This window comes from Equus quagga, chromosome 19 (assembly GCF_021613505.1).
Source record: "Equus quagga isolate Etosha38 chromosome 19, UCLA_HA_Equagga_1.0, whole genome shotgun sequence".
Classification (NCBI taxonomy): domain Eukaryota; kingdom Metazoa; phylum Chordata; class Mammalia; order Perissodactyla; family Equidae; genus Equus; species Equus quagga.
In genome coordinates, this window is record NC_060285.1 from 45,460,100 (window position 1) to 45,472,618 (window position 12,519).

The 12,519-nt window shown below is 42.1% G+C and overlaps 1 protein-coding gene across 1 annotated transcript in view; it reads right to left on the minus strand.

Moving 5' to 3' along the window:
- Positions 1-1,632: 1,632 nt before the first annotated feature.
- The window catches only part of TPH2 (tryptophan hydroxylase 2), a 115,320-nt gene continuing 104,433 nt past the window's right edge, over positions 1,633-12,519 (minus strand). The window contains exons 9-11 of the mRNA XM_046646621.1: positions 11,050-11,145; positions 2,729-2,862; positions 1,633-2,599 (exon numbers count right to left, since the gene is read on the minus strand). Of these exons, the coding sequence (XP_046502577.1) occupies positions 2,425-2,599; positions 2,729-2,862; positions 11,050-11,145 (405 nt within the window). The 3' untranslated portion in view covers positions 1,633-2,424. The remainder of the gene's footprint in view (positions 2,600-2,728; positions 2,863-11,049; positions 11,146-12,519) is intronic.

The following is a 12,519-nucleotide window of genomic DNA, read 5'->3' on the forward strand; positions in this document are numbered from 1 at the left end:
GCCCATCATTAGTTGTAATGGCATTTGCATGTTAAATGCTCACAAGAAATGAAAACCATAATTCCATTGTTTTACACTGTAAAAACCATGGTTACTGCTATTCCGAATGGAGAACAAATCTAAAAAGAATCGAGACATTCTTCCTCCTTGTGTGATACCTATATAAGCTCTGTGGGAAAGCCTAGTTACTTTGTAACTCTTCTATTTTAAAACAACATAGATTTTTCACATGTATGAAAACTGAAGATGCCACAGTAACCCAACCAGAAGACAGCTCAAATGTCATTTTTGTTGAGAGAATTTGTTTACAATTAAATACAGTTCTTCTTTTAGTACATTTAACTGAGGGAAAAGCTTGGTAGTTACTTATGGGGTTTTTTTAATAGCGTCTAAAGCACCACCAACTTATGAAAACAACACAGAAGGCAGATGTTAAGAGTTTCTTAGCCAATTTTCTCCTCTGAGAAAATTTGGCAACTAATTCTGGAAATTTCTGGACTATTGTCCTTAGTCTCTTTTTATTGTTTATTGGAAATTTCTGGATTTACTGTTGCGGATTATTATTTTGGACTAATACTTATAAGTAAACAATTACTCAGGATCATCCAGATCTAGCAAAGCAAGCTATAAGAACCTCTGTATTTATGAATCTATAAAACTATTGAAATATACAAGTACTTGATCATTCTAGATCCTTTTAACTTGGTTCAGCTTGCTGATCGTTTCTCTACCGTCAATAACTTTTCAAGGCAATATCTCTTTCACTTAGAATAGCATTTAAATTGCATAACTCTCACATTTCATCCACCAAATCTCGTCTCAAGGCTTCAGTTGTCCTGAGAACCCTGCAGCAATGAAAGACGTGCAATAGTTAAGAAACCAATATTCACACTTCTGAGTTTTCATTTTAACTTTACCTTTCTCTGATGTATATTTTAAATTTCTCATCTTCTTGTTGAAGATATTTAGTCCAAAAATTTATGACTCATAATAGGCCTGTATAAGAGTATAAATTAGATTTAAATTATATGCAATTTCCTGTTAAAAGAATATCCTTGGAAGCTCCTCAAGTAAATATTTAGAATTCTAACTTAAGATCGTTTCATCTTCTTTATCTTTTCCTTCTCTCCTTTTCTTGCCCTGTCTCCTCTGCCCAGTATTCTGCACTACCAAAGCACAATTGGAGAGTGGTGGCTATGTTTGCTGAGGGAATCGGGGAAGATGAAATCCATTCACTCATTCAGCAGTTTTTTATTTATTCACTTAATCACCTGCTTATACCTCTTATGGTAAGGATGGCCAGAGATTTGTGGTGTATCACTACTGTCTGCCCAAATTTGCCCAAACTTCGGGCAAGTGGACAGACTTCCAGAGATCTGGCTTGGTTTGGGGCTGTGTGAGGAAACATCTGTACCATTGGCAACCCTTCCCAACCAAGTCTTACCTAGTGATAAACATTAGTCTTGATAACCACTAGCGTCCCTTCTCTGACTACGTATAGATATACGCATACAAGTTGAACTTTGTAGCAATCCAAAAGCAAGATGCAATGGGTTATAAATGTTGGTGTATGACTAACTGCTTCTTTGGGCAAATCACTTAACCTCTCTGAGACTCAATTTCCACATCTTTGAAAGCGAAGTCTTATGATTTTATTGTCTCTAAGAGAAATGGGTTAAACACCTGAGCATAATAATTCACTTTATTCCAGCATAAAATTCACAGTCCCATGATTATTCCCCACTGTTTAGTCTCTCCTAATGTTCTTTCTGAGAGTATTCTCTCCCAAAATACTCTGGGAAGCATGCTACAACTCAGTTTCTACAAGGTCAATGCAACCTATATATTCCATTTGTAGAAAGCTCACTTTTCTTACATTGCACAATGAACTCAACCTAAAAGTCATTCCAACTAGTGTGTTACATCAACAATTTTTGAAACAGAATACTGAATCTTTTGTTAATATGATGAGAAGTTTCATACAATTCTGGGTTTATCTCAAATAATGCTGTGAAAACACTGGTGTACAGAAAACAGGAATAGTGTCACTGCTATTTTCATTTTATCTATTGAACACAGAGGAAAGGCTCAGATTTGAGAAAGAAAAGGTCATAAGCTACAATCGTAAGAGTTACTTGTTACAAATATTAAACAGATGCAGTTTGTTTAGGGACACTAAGCAGGAACGTCAAATCTGTTTAAGACACTTAAACATACTACAATCTTTCATGCAGTGAGTGGTTATCTGTCACTTGGTTCTTTATGGTGTTTCACACATTTAACACAGTAAGTCACACATAAGTAGAGATATACAGAATTGCATGCTTACTAGCCAAGCCAAGACACAGAAAGTTATTGGTGTTATATGACATTGACTGCTAAGCCCCACAATGATCACACCGGTGACAACGCTGGTTCCAGGCATCAAACCCCCAGATACTGGTTCATTTTGTTCAAGGCATCACACACTGTATTCAAGTCGCTGCGGAGGTCCTGCACGACGCTCTCAATACTTCTGCTGTCTTTCAGAACTTCAACACTCTGTGTGTAGGGATTGAAGTGTACTGAGAAGGGCCGAGTAATTGACTTCGCAAATTCCCTGCAACATAAACAGAAATAGAAGGATATGCAATCAACTCTCATGGGTACAAGAAATAGATAGAAAGAAGGAACAGAGCCAGAAAAATAAAAAGTCATTTTCTCTAGATGGGAGAAAAAATAAGTTTACCTCATCTTTTCTTTGGCTTCTTCAAAACTTTCAGAGACAAAATAGGCTTCCTGGAAGGTGGTGATGAGGCACTCCTGCAAGCACGTGGTCTTCGGGTCGAAGGCTTTCACACATGCCTTGTCAGAAAGAGCGTGCTGCAAAACATGCCACAGAAACCATTCAAGTCCAGAAGGAGACTTCCAAGTGCCGTGACACCCCGTTTCTGCAACACAGCTCAGTCCTTTTATGGAACCACTCAGCTACTAGTCTGCCAGGAAATAGCGAGCTCTCCCGAACGCAGGGTAAATTGGGTGTTAGGGCTTTGGGGGGGGGGGGGTTAAAGTCTGTTAGGTACTGAGGGAAAAAATGAGATTATGGTATTATTTTATTTATTATCAGCCAAATTCATACTGAAGGACAGTTCAGAGCTGTATCCCAACAGAAATGGAATTTTAAATCTATGCTGTGAATAGAACCACGGAGAGCATAAATATAGTACTAAATTTATTGCTATAAGCAATGTAGAAATTTCACTTAACTGGCAGAAGTAATAATTATCTGCATGCAGACGTAATTGGGACTCTGCCTGAACTATTTGTGGACTCAGTGAGAGACGTTTTGAGGCCAGGTACTGTGTATCAATAGTCTGGAGTGGGCCTATATATTTAAGGACACCTGAAAAGCATTCATTTACCTTCCACCAAGTCAACAGAGCAATATACTGACAGATAAATATTGCCAGGTTGGGAAAAAAAGAGGTAATATTAATAGCTATAGTTATGCCCAGAGCAAGCATTAGGAAAACAGGAAAGCCAGTGTAATTACTCTTTGAGCCATCGTTAGCTCCATTCAGCTCACCACATGACTAAGAAGAGCAAAGAACGATGAATGTATTCTCAAGATAAATTCAGTGATGCTACAAGTTCGTGGTCACTTCCTGCCATGTGCCACCTGCCCATTTATAGACCCTCACTGATGATTCTCAAATGTAATATGCATAAGAATCACTGGGAGCTTATGAAAAATGCAGATACCCAGTCCTCAATTTTATTTGGTAGGTCAGGATGAATCCCAGAAATCTGCATTTTAACGGTATCTAAGGTGATTCAGACATAAGTGGCTGTGAACTATATTTTGAGAAATATTCCTCTTGATACTGTCCCTTTCTTAATTTAAAGCATAAGTTAGTTGAAAGAGAGAGAAAAGGGGTAACAGAACTAAGAGTGAGAAAACTTGGGCTCTAGTCCAAGTGTCGGCCTGCTAACTGGGTCGCCTTGGCAAGTCATGTCACCTCTTGTACCTCCGTTTCCTCAGCTGTAAACGGGAGGTCTGGGCTGGGTGACTTCTGAAGACACTATCTATTCTGGCCTTGGGATTCCACCCATGGCACTTTTCTCTCAATCTCTAACTGCTAAGGTTTCCTGGAAAAATGCTGAAAAATCTTTCCTGTACAATATTCCTGGTATATTCCCCCAACAATTTCAAAATGCATGGGGTAATCTGCACCTTCCATGAAGAAGACTGTGGCTCCCTAACTTTGAAAATACAGTTGCAAACCAGAGGACGGGCCTGTCATACAGAGGGTGCACGGCCCCGCCCTGCATGGGCTCTGCTTCCCCGCAAAGGCCCGCTGCCAAGGAGGGCACGCATACGAATTAGGGGACGCAGAGGGACTCCTGGAGAGGACTCATTTTGTTGGCCCACGGAACAACTTCATTGTAAGCAGAAGGTCACTACAAATACGCAAATGTATTGTGCTAGATTCAATGCAGTGAAGTGAGCATCAGGGCATTTCGGTTCCACATGACTAATAATTCTGTCCACATCTTAAAAGCAACCTCACAGTTTCAAGAGACAAAATGTCCTTTTATGAGGGCTCTTGCTCCTTTGCAAAGAAAAGGCCTCCTATTGGCTTGCCGGAGTCTTCAGCATTATAAGTTGCTTTCCTGCACTCTGGGTGCATCTTACTTTAGTATGCTGCTCTAATTTTCTATCCATCCATAAGCCCATATGAAAGGAAGGACAGGGACTGGCTCAGTATCCTTGATCTTTCTACTTTCATCCTCACATTCACGGAGGCAGAGTGATAGAGAACAGGCTAGAAGAACAGTTAAGACATGGTTCCCCGGGGGCATCCCTGCTAAGCCAAAGACTTCACTGAGTCAAGGACAAGCACAAGCAGTGGGTGAAACTCATTTGCTTGGGTCTGCAATGCTCTGAGAGGACATTAGCAACCTTAGCAATCACTACATGTGGAGGATGCCTCCAGAATGTGTGTATGCAATAACAGAGATGGAAATCAGAGTAGTTTCAGAAAAATTATCAGGTTGACAACTCCACTGATTACTCAGATGAGCTTATTTACTCATTTAACTGGTAAAGGGGATGAGAGTAGATCAAGAAGAAGCCAGAAGGGCAGGGTGCATTGCCCCACACTTCAAGAACAATCAGTTGATTCACAGCATATAATTTGAGGCAAAGACCATCAGGCAATATATATCATACTTGCCTAATGTAATAATCAAAGGAAAACCCAAAAGCTGATTGGTCTAAGCTCTGAACAATGCAGTTTATCTTCAGGAGTGTGCTATGGTCCAGTACACTGTTAGCCTGCTGGGACGCTCTCCCTCCCTTGAGTGTGGGACCAGAACTGCTCCTTGGCTATTATGAATATGGCAGTGATAATGGAGCCCAAGGATGAGCCTGGAGAATGACTAGAGCCTGGAGTTGGGGTAGCAACCAGTGAGTGAAGCCAACAAATGAGGCTGTGATCACACCTATAAATGGTCTAATTTACCTGACAGGGAGCTTTCCCGTGTGACAACTGTCAGGAACATCCACACAGCCATGAAGTCCCCTGTTTCTGAATACTTGAGTATGGCTCCAAGGCTATAAAATCGCATCCGTGTCTCCATGGGTTCTAAAGTCCGCTGCCCAATGGAGTGCAGTCCTCCTGCGTTTGCTGCTCAACACCTGCCCATGTCCCCCTCTAAGCCGGCTTGGTTTGCAGGGGCAGCTATCTTCCTCTCTTCTATGTCCAGAGTGGATTCTCTGTAAACATCGAACCCAACTGTTTGATGTCCCCGGGGAAGTCTGTGGTGAATCTTTCCTGAAGTGTAACATTCTCATATCCGGAAGTCTGCCAGAATGAGTCCAACCACCTGAGAGAGAGGCTGTATAATGCTGAGAGGCTCTGGCTGACAGTCTTTCCCTCTAAAGCCATTTTAAAAGTGCAGGAATGCGTGAGACTCACCTGCTCTCATGTAAACGCTCTCTACAAGGACTATTTTGGATTTACCCATAGTGCTAAAGACGAGGCCACAGGACCCAGAGCCAGGAGACCTGGGTTTTAACACAGCTGTCCCAGAGGCCAGAGTGAAAGTTCCCCAGGTGGGGAGGCAGTTTCATCTTTGATAAACTGAAAAGATTGATCTGTGTGAATTCTACAGCTCTTCTTGCAATACAGTTTTAACAGAGCCTACAAGTACACAGCACAAATACTACATGCCCTCCTGCCACCCCAGCCAGCATAAATTGACCAGAGCAGCCCTTAGCCCTGGGCCTGGGGACGACTTCCCCACCCTTCCCAGCAGAGATGTCCATTACCAGTTAATTGGCTTCAGTGCACAAATTAAGACTCACTTGCTGTTGCAGCCTTTTAAATAAAAAATCTCTTTCAACATCAAACATTTCTCAGAACCCAATTGTTCTCTCAAGTTCCTACATGAAGTGTGGGCATGCTATTCCACTTCTGTAAGCCTATTCCAGCATCCATCTGGAAAATGGGAATAGGAATAGTATCCATAACCTAGAGTTGTGGTAAGAATTATATGAGGTAACACACGCAAAGTGCCAGGCACATGGACGATGCTCTCTATTTCGTTATCACTGCTAATTCAGTCTCAAGATCATGCTTGGTGGACGCTGCATTCAGCCACACTGTCCACCACTGCTGCAGCTCCTCTCCCCCTGGGGTCTGGAACCCAGAGAGAAAGAAACCTAGCCCCAGCCAGGAGGCCTCCAGGGCCTGGACCACAACAGGGCCTGCCCTGAGTTCATCAGTTTAAACTCTTCCTTCCTCCCAGTCACCTGCCTTTGCAATGACCCAGAGTTATCATCTCAACTACTCTAGCTGTAAACCCTGTGATCCTCACCCTCTATATTAGGATTGACTAAAGTTGGGAAAAACTCAAGTGTGAAGTCAGGTTCGTAGGTAGTTTGGGGCCTAGATTCTGAAGGAGAATTTGCAAACACTCTTACATCCACACTACCATCATCTTTTCCCACGTCAGAACCACAAATATATACATTTGTGTGTGTGTATATGGATAGTTATATATAATATTTTTTGAATTTCCCTCAAATGTTTCTCCTGCTAACCAAGGACAACATGGCATCAATATCCCCATTGCCAAACCGGGTGATGATGGCACCACATTTTTTTAAATCAGTGATGTTAAAAGTTTCCTCAGTTTGAATAAGCTGCAGGGCAAGGGAACAAATTGCTCTTCCAGCAATCTCTTCCTAAAGGCCAGAGCCCCTTTTCCAGCTCCAGGTGCTCCAGCATGTGCTGCCATTACTAACAATGCTAGATTCAGGGAAGGGAAGGGAGGGGAGGGGGGCGGGAGACCTCTGAGCAGGACAAAGGTACTGGAGCTCTGAAGCAGTGAGCCCTAACTCCAGCCACGTGGCTGACACAGCAGACAAGCTCAGAGAACCACTGTGCCTCCAGCCTTTTCTCTACAACCTGGCAGTAACGCTGACCACCTCACAGAGTTGTTGTGAGTGGTAGTAAAGACAAATGATTGTAAAAAATATAAAGCTGTCCTGTGAATTCTGATTAATAGCTATAAGAAAGCAGGACAATAAAATCACTGTTTAAGGATATCCTGAAACTAAAGCCAAATAATAATAATAAAATTGTTTAAAACCACCAGCTTTCTCCAAACCTGAAAAGCAGAACAGATGCATTTATATGCAACATTCTAGCAACTACTATGGAGTAGGTTCTAAGGACATTTACAAAACAATATAATGTCTGCCCTAAGGAAATGAAGAATCTGACCTTACCCTGAGCCATGAAAAAGAAGGAGAAATGGCCTTTCGCTTTTGAGATGGGTCAACTTTTTGAGATAAGACTCAGCCAATTCATCAATTATCAAGTATTTCCTTACCACCTCAGGTGAACATTCCCTTCACTATTGGTGCGCCAAGCAAACTGGATTCAACCCAGACCGGCTCAGTCACTGTTTAGAACCTCCCCCTACAGACGCCACTCCCCTGAAACTTAGACCTGCGACTTGGGGTTTGTTGAATAAAATGAATGAATGAATGAGCAAATAATAAATTTAAATTTAAATTATAGTTAGGTCCACTCCGGGATAGAGAGAAAAAGCGTGTGAAAGGAAACACATGCCAGGCTGTGGGTGAATAGTAATTATCCTATTTTCAACCTTTTTAAAAATGCATCTCCAGACGATTTAGCTCATTATTAACTGATCTCCACAGTGATGAAGGGGTGGAAACGCCCTACAAACACAGTTTTGGAATCCTGAAAATGCACCAAAGAAAAGGAAACCAGAACCAAAGAGCGCGATCGCTGCTGAGGTAAAAAAAAATAGTCCTAACGGTTATCAGATTTATATGAGCTTTCATAAGCTTTTCCATATTTATTTTCTTTGTGTTTTCTAAGATAAAAATAAGCACTGTCAAAAAATAAGAGGGGAAAATGAAAGTTATTCCCCAAACTACAGATATACGGTTTGGAAGTACCTGGGCAGCTCTGAAGTGCAACACCTACCCCAAGAAAATTTAGCCTCCTAAAGCACAAATTTTAAAAATGGATTCTTTTCAAGGAGAATTGTGGATATTTATGCAAAAGTTATAAAGACAACACCAAAATCTCCAACAACTTAGCTGGGACCTATGTTCGGGCTGTAGTTGGGACAGCAAAAGTATTTTATCACAAAAAATAAATAATCATGTTTTATCGTGAAAGATAACTGCATTCAAAATTGTAAGCATGTTTACACAGGAATTGCTATAAGGCTATTAATAAAGCTGCCCCCACCGGGGTCCAGGACGCCCACTTGTTCATTCAGATAAAAGTTAGACAGGAGTGCTGAGACTCCACGCGAGGGCTCTGGACGCCCCGGGTGCTGGACCCGGACGGGGTGAGGGAACAGGCGCTGCGGAGAGCATCTCACATAATGTGTTCTCTGTGAGCGATCGGAAGATGGTCCCTGGAGAAGGAATTTCTGAATTGTACAAATGGCCTAAAGTAGCAATCATAGGGATGTTGGAGTGTTGAAATTTGAGAATGGAAGAATGCTAATGACTGGAGGTGATGGACCAGAACAGGAAGGGCAGACAATGCCCTTCAGTGTGCATATTTCTGGCTGATTTCCATTTCCAGACGATTCTGTCTGCACCAATAGGAACAAAAACAACAGATTCACCCCAGTGCTGCCAACACATGCTCCATTAACCAGACCAGACGACCCTGCCGAGAGCCAGGCAAGGAGAGGGACTGTTTCTTTTGTTTCTGGTGTAATTCATAAACCCTCTAAGGAAAACGTAAATAGTGTAGCTCAAGACCTGCATCATTTTCTGACTAATTCTTTTTTCGGGGAAATCAAGAGGCACTCTCTGGAAGGTGTGGGTCTTAACGGGATACAACCTCATGCTATTGCTGTGGGCTTTGCCACTCCACTGAGATGGACCCCAAATGGATTTTTTTCTTGAGAATTTAGTAAAAAGAAAATGTACCACATTACATGAGGCTTTTGTCATGTTAAATATCATCATCTATTCTAGCCATGCCAAGCCTCAGGCAGCTCCCTAAATGGGCCGGGCTTTGACTAGAGCACATGCTGCTGTGTGCTGAGTGATCTGTGCATCTCGTCCTTTCCTTAGCACGTTTCCACGCTCAGGAACCAGCGAGGGCTTCCCAGGCATGGTCTAATATGTGCCACCCACATTTGTCACACTGTTTGTGTTATCTCTTGCACTAGAATGTAAATTCCTTGATAACAGGGGCCCCAGGTAGTGCAACCTAATGGTTAAGGGCTCAGATCCTGGAGTCTAGATCACCTGGATTTGGGCCCAGCTCCAATGATTACTAGCTGCATGACCTTGAGCAAGTTCCTTAAGGTCTCTTTGCCTCAGTTTTCTCACCTGTAATAATAACATTGCTTGTCTCATTGGGCTGTTATGAAAATTAATTAAGCAAATGGTCTAAAGCACCTAAAATTAACTAAAGTCTATTTTAGTGTCTGTTGAGTAGTTGTTATTGTCTTCATATTCTTCTTCTTCATTATTATTATTTGTCTTTGTATCCCCGGTGCCTGGCCCAGTATATGACTCATCATAGCCGCTCAACCAAATGTCTGAGGAATGAATGAATGAGTGAGTAAAGTCATAAAAGGGAGCAAACTCAATAAAACTCCAGTTACATTGCATCTTTCCAGAGCGCAAACAACCAGAAAGTTCTAATAATCACATAGTTTACAATTACATTATGTAAAGACAATCAAGACAAAGTAAAAACTCTAGATTAGTCCATGATCCTGATCTTAGTCCAAATGATCAAAAAAGGATTAAATTCTTTCAGTGCCACTTCCAGATTATATATCACATTGCATTCTAAATTCATGAAAACTTGCTGTCCCCTAGTGGTATAGACAGCAATTCTTAAATGACCAGAATATTTAAATTATCAAAATGCCCTGGGCCCCAACATTTCTGGATAAATTATCATTTTACTATATTATAAGGAAAAAAAATAGCATTTATTAGGCATCACTATGTGCATTAGATACCTCTGTGATCATATGTTTATTTAGGTTTTTTTTCAGATTGTATATATCCACAAATGTTTTAATACATATTAATTTTGAAAAAGCTAAAATAATCTCAGATTTCCCCTTGGGAAGTAAATGCTGAGGAGTCCATGGGAGCCACGGGTGGGGCAGAAACAAGAGCAGACAAGCCACCCCGACAAGGGCCTTCAAGCCAACAGGGTCCCTGCCAGCTCACCACCCACTTATCAGCACTCAGTTTAGGCCAGTCGCTTACTAGCCAACATCTGAGCACATGCTTGTCATTCCTGTCGATCTGTGCCCATGGCTGCTCACCCGTCTGAGTCACACCACAAACCCAGAAAGGCCTGACCCATTTTCAGAAGTGCAAAAGGTTAGGTCAGCACCCACATCTGAGGTGCCAAATCCTCTGTATGAAATGTTTATGAGGTATCTGGGAGTAGAAACGCTCGTACAAACCAATCACTGTCTTCCCTGACCGTCCCCTGTGCGCGTGGAAGGCATTCCCTCTGTGCGCCATACCTTCAGCTCTCCGATGGAGGACAGCAGCCCCGCTCCATACGCCCTCAGCTGTCCTTCCTGCTTACAAAGGCCAAACTCGATGGTGAAGAAATAGCACTGAAAAGAAAATGGACACACGTCCAGTGAAAGGGCCAGCAAACTCTTCTACAGAATAAAATGGCACCAAAATAAAACAGCGCACAGTGCATAACTTCTTCAACACTGTCCATTTAAATACATTTGAATTAAGAACATTTATTGAAATCTATTTGCTTGTTTAATAATCCCTCCCCAGGTTAAAAGTGTACAAAAAAACTATAATCACTAAGAATTTACACTTCCTGGATTCAGAAACCCTATGCGTGAAATCATATCCCCTTCAATAATTTTAAAAAAAAAACACAGATTTAGAAATGAATGAATATGTCATAGTGATAACACCATGAGAATATGCTACTGTACGTACCAAGTTGTGTTTCAGTGACATAAATAAGTTCATACAAATGTAGAAAAATAACTTGGAATTCAGTAATTCCAAACTGATTTTTGCAGTTTATTCATTCAACAAACCTTTGTTGAGTACCTACTAGGTGCCAATGTTTGGTAAAGAAACAGAGAGACAAAAAGCACAAGTGTGTGCCTACAAAATTACCACTTTTTTAGTGAAATCTTAAAAGTATATCTAGGTATGCACGCATTCATACATATATACGTATATGTACATATATATATAAATACATATAGTAAAAACCATTTCATTGGCCTGAGTTTTATCAGCATCAACTACTACAGTTTTTCCAAGATGATAAAGTCTACAATTGGTTTGTCTGAATTTAGAAATCAACCTGGACAGACAGAAACCTCTCTACATCCAACAGCCTCCCAACGGCCTTGAGAGGCTGGAACCACGCCGCTGCCGCTCTGAGGAAAGTGAGACGCTGGCAGTGAGCAAGGAAAATCGCGTGTGCCGAACACTATCCTGGGTTGGTGGCGGCAGAGCGCTGAATGCTGAGAAAGAGGAGGACACAAACGCTCCCGCAGGGGAGGAACATAACCACTCCTCTGGCCCAGGCAGGTTGCTCTATCTTTGTTCGGAGGCTGCGGGTTTCCTGTTTCACGTGTGAGGTTGATCTCGGAGCTGAGGGCCCAACGCTCTGCAGCACCGGCTGGACCCGGAGCACTGATCCTTCCAGGCCCTGGAGCTGAACCTCCAGAGGCAAAATTTTCTTTCCTCACTCACCTCCCACAGAGGCTGAACTTCCAGCCTCTCCTGCCTCTGTCGCATCCGCCTCCTTACTCTCTTCCGACTTCCCCACCACACCGCTTCTTTGACATGGCCTTTCATTTCTTCATGTAGGACATGGACTATTTCTCCTCCGTCTCCCCACCCTGGGCTACAAACTCCAGGGGTGTACAGAGCTGTCTATTCATCCAGAACAGGGTTCCCCAACCTCAGCACCACTGACGTATTGGTTGGGTAATTCTCTGTTG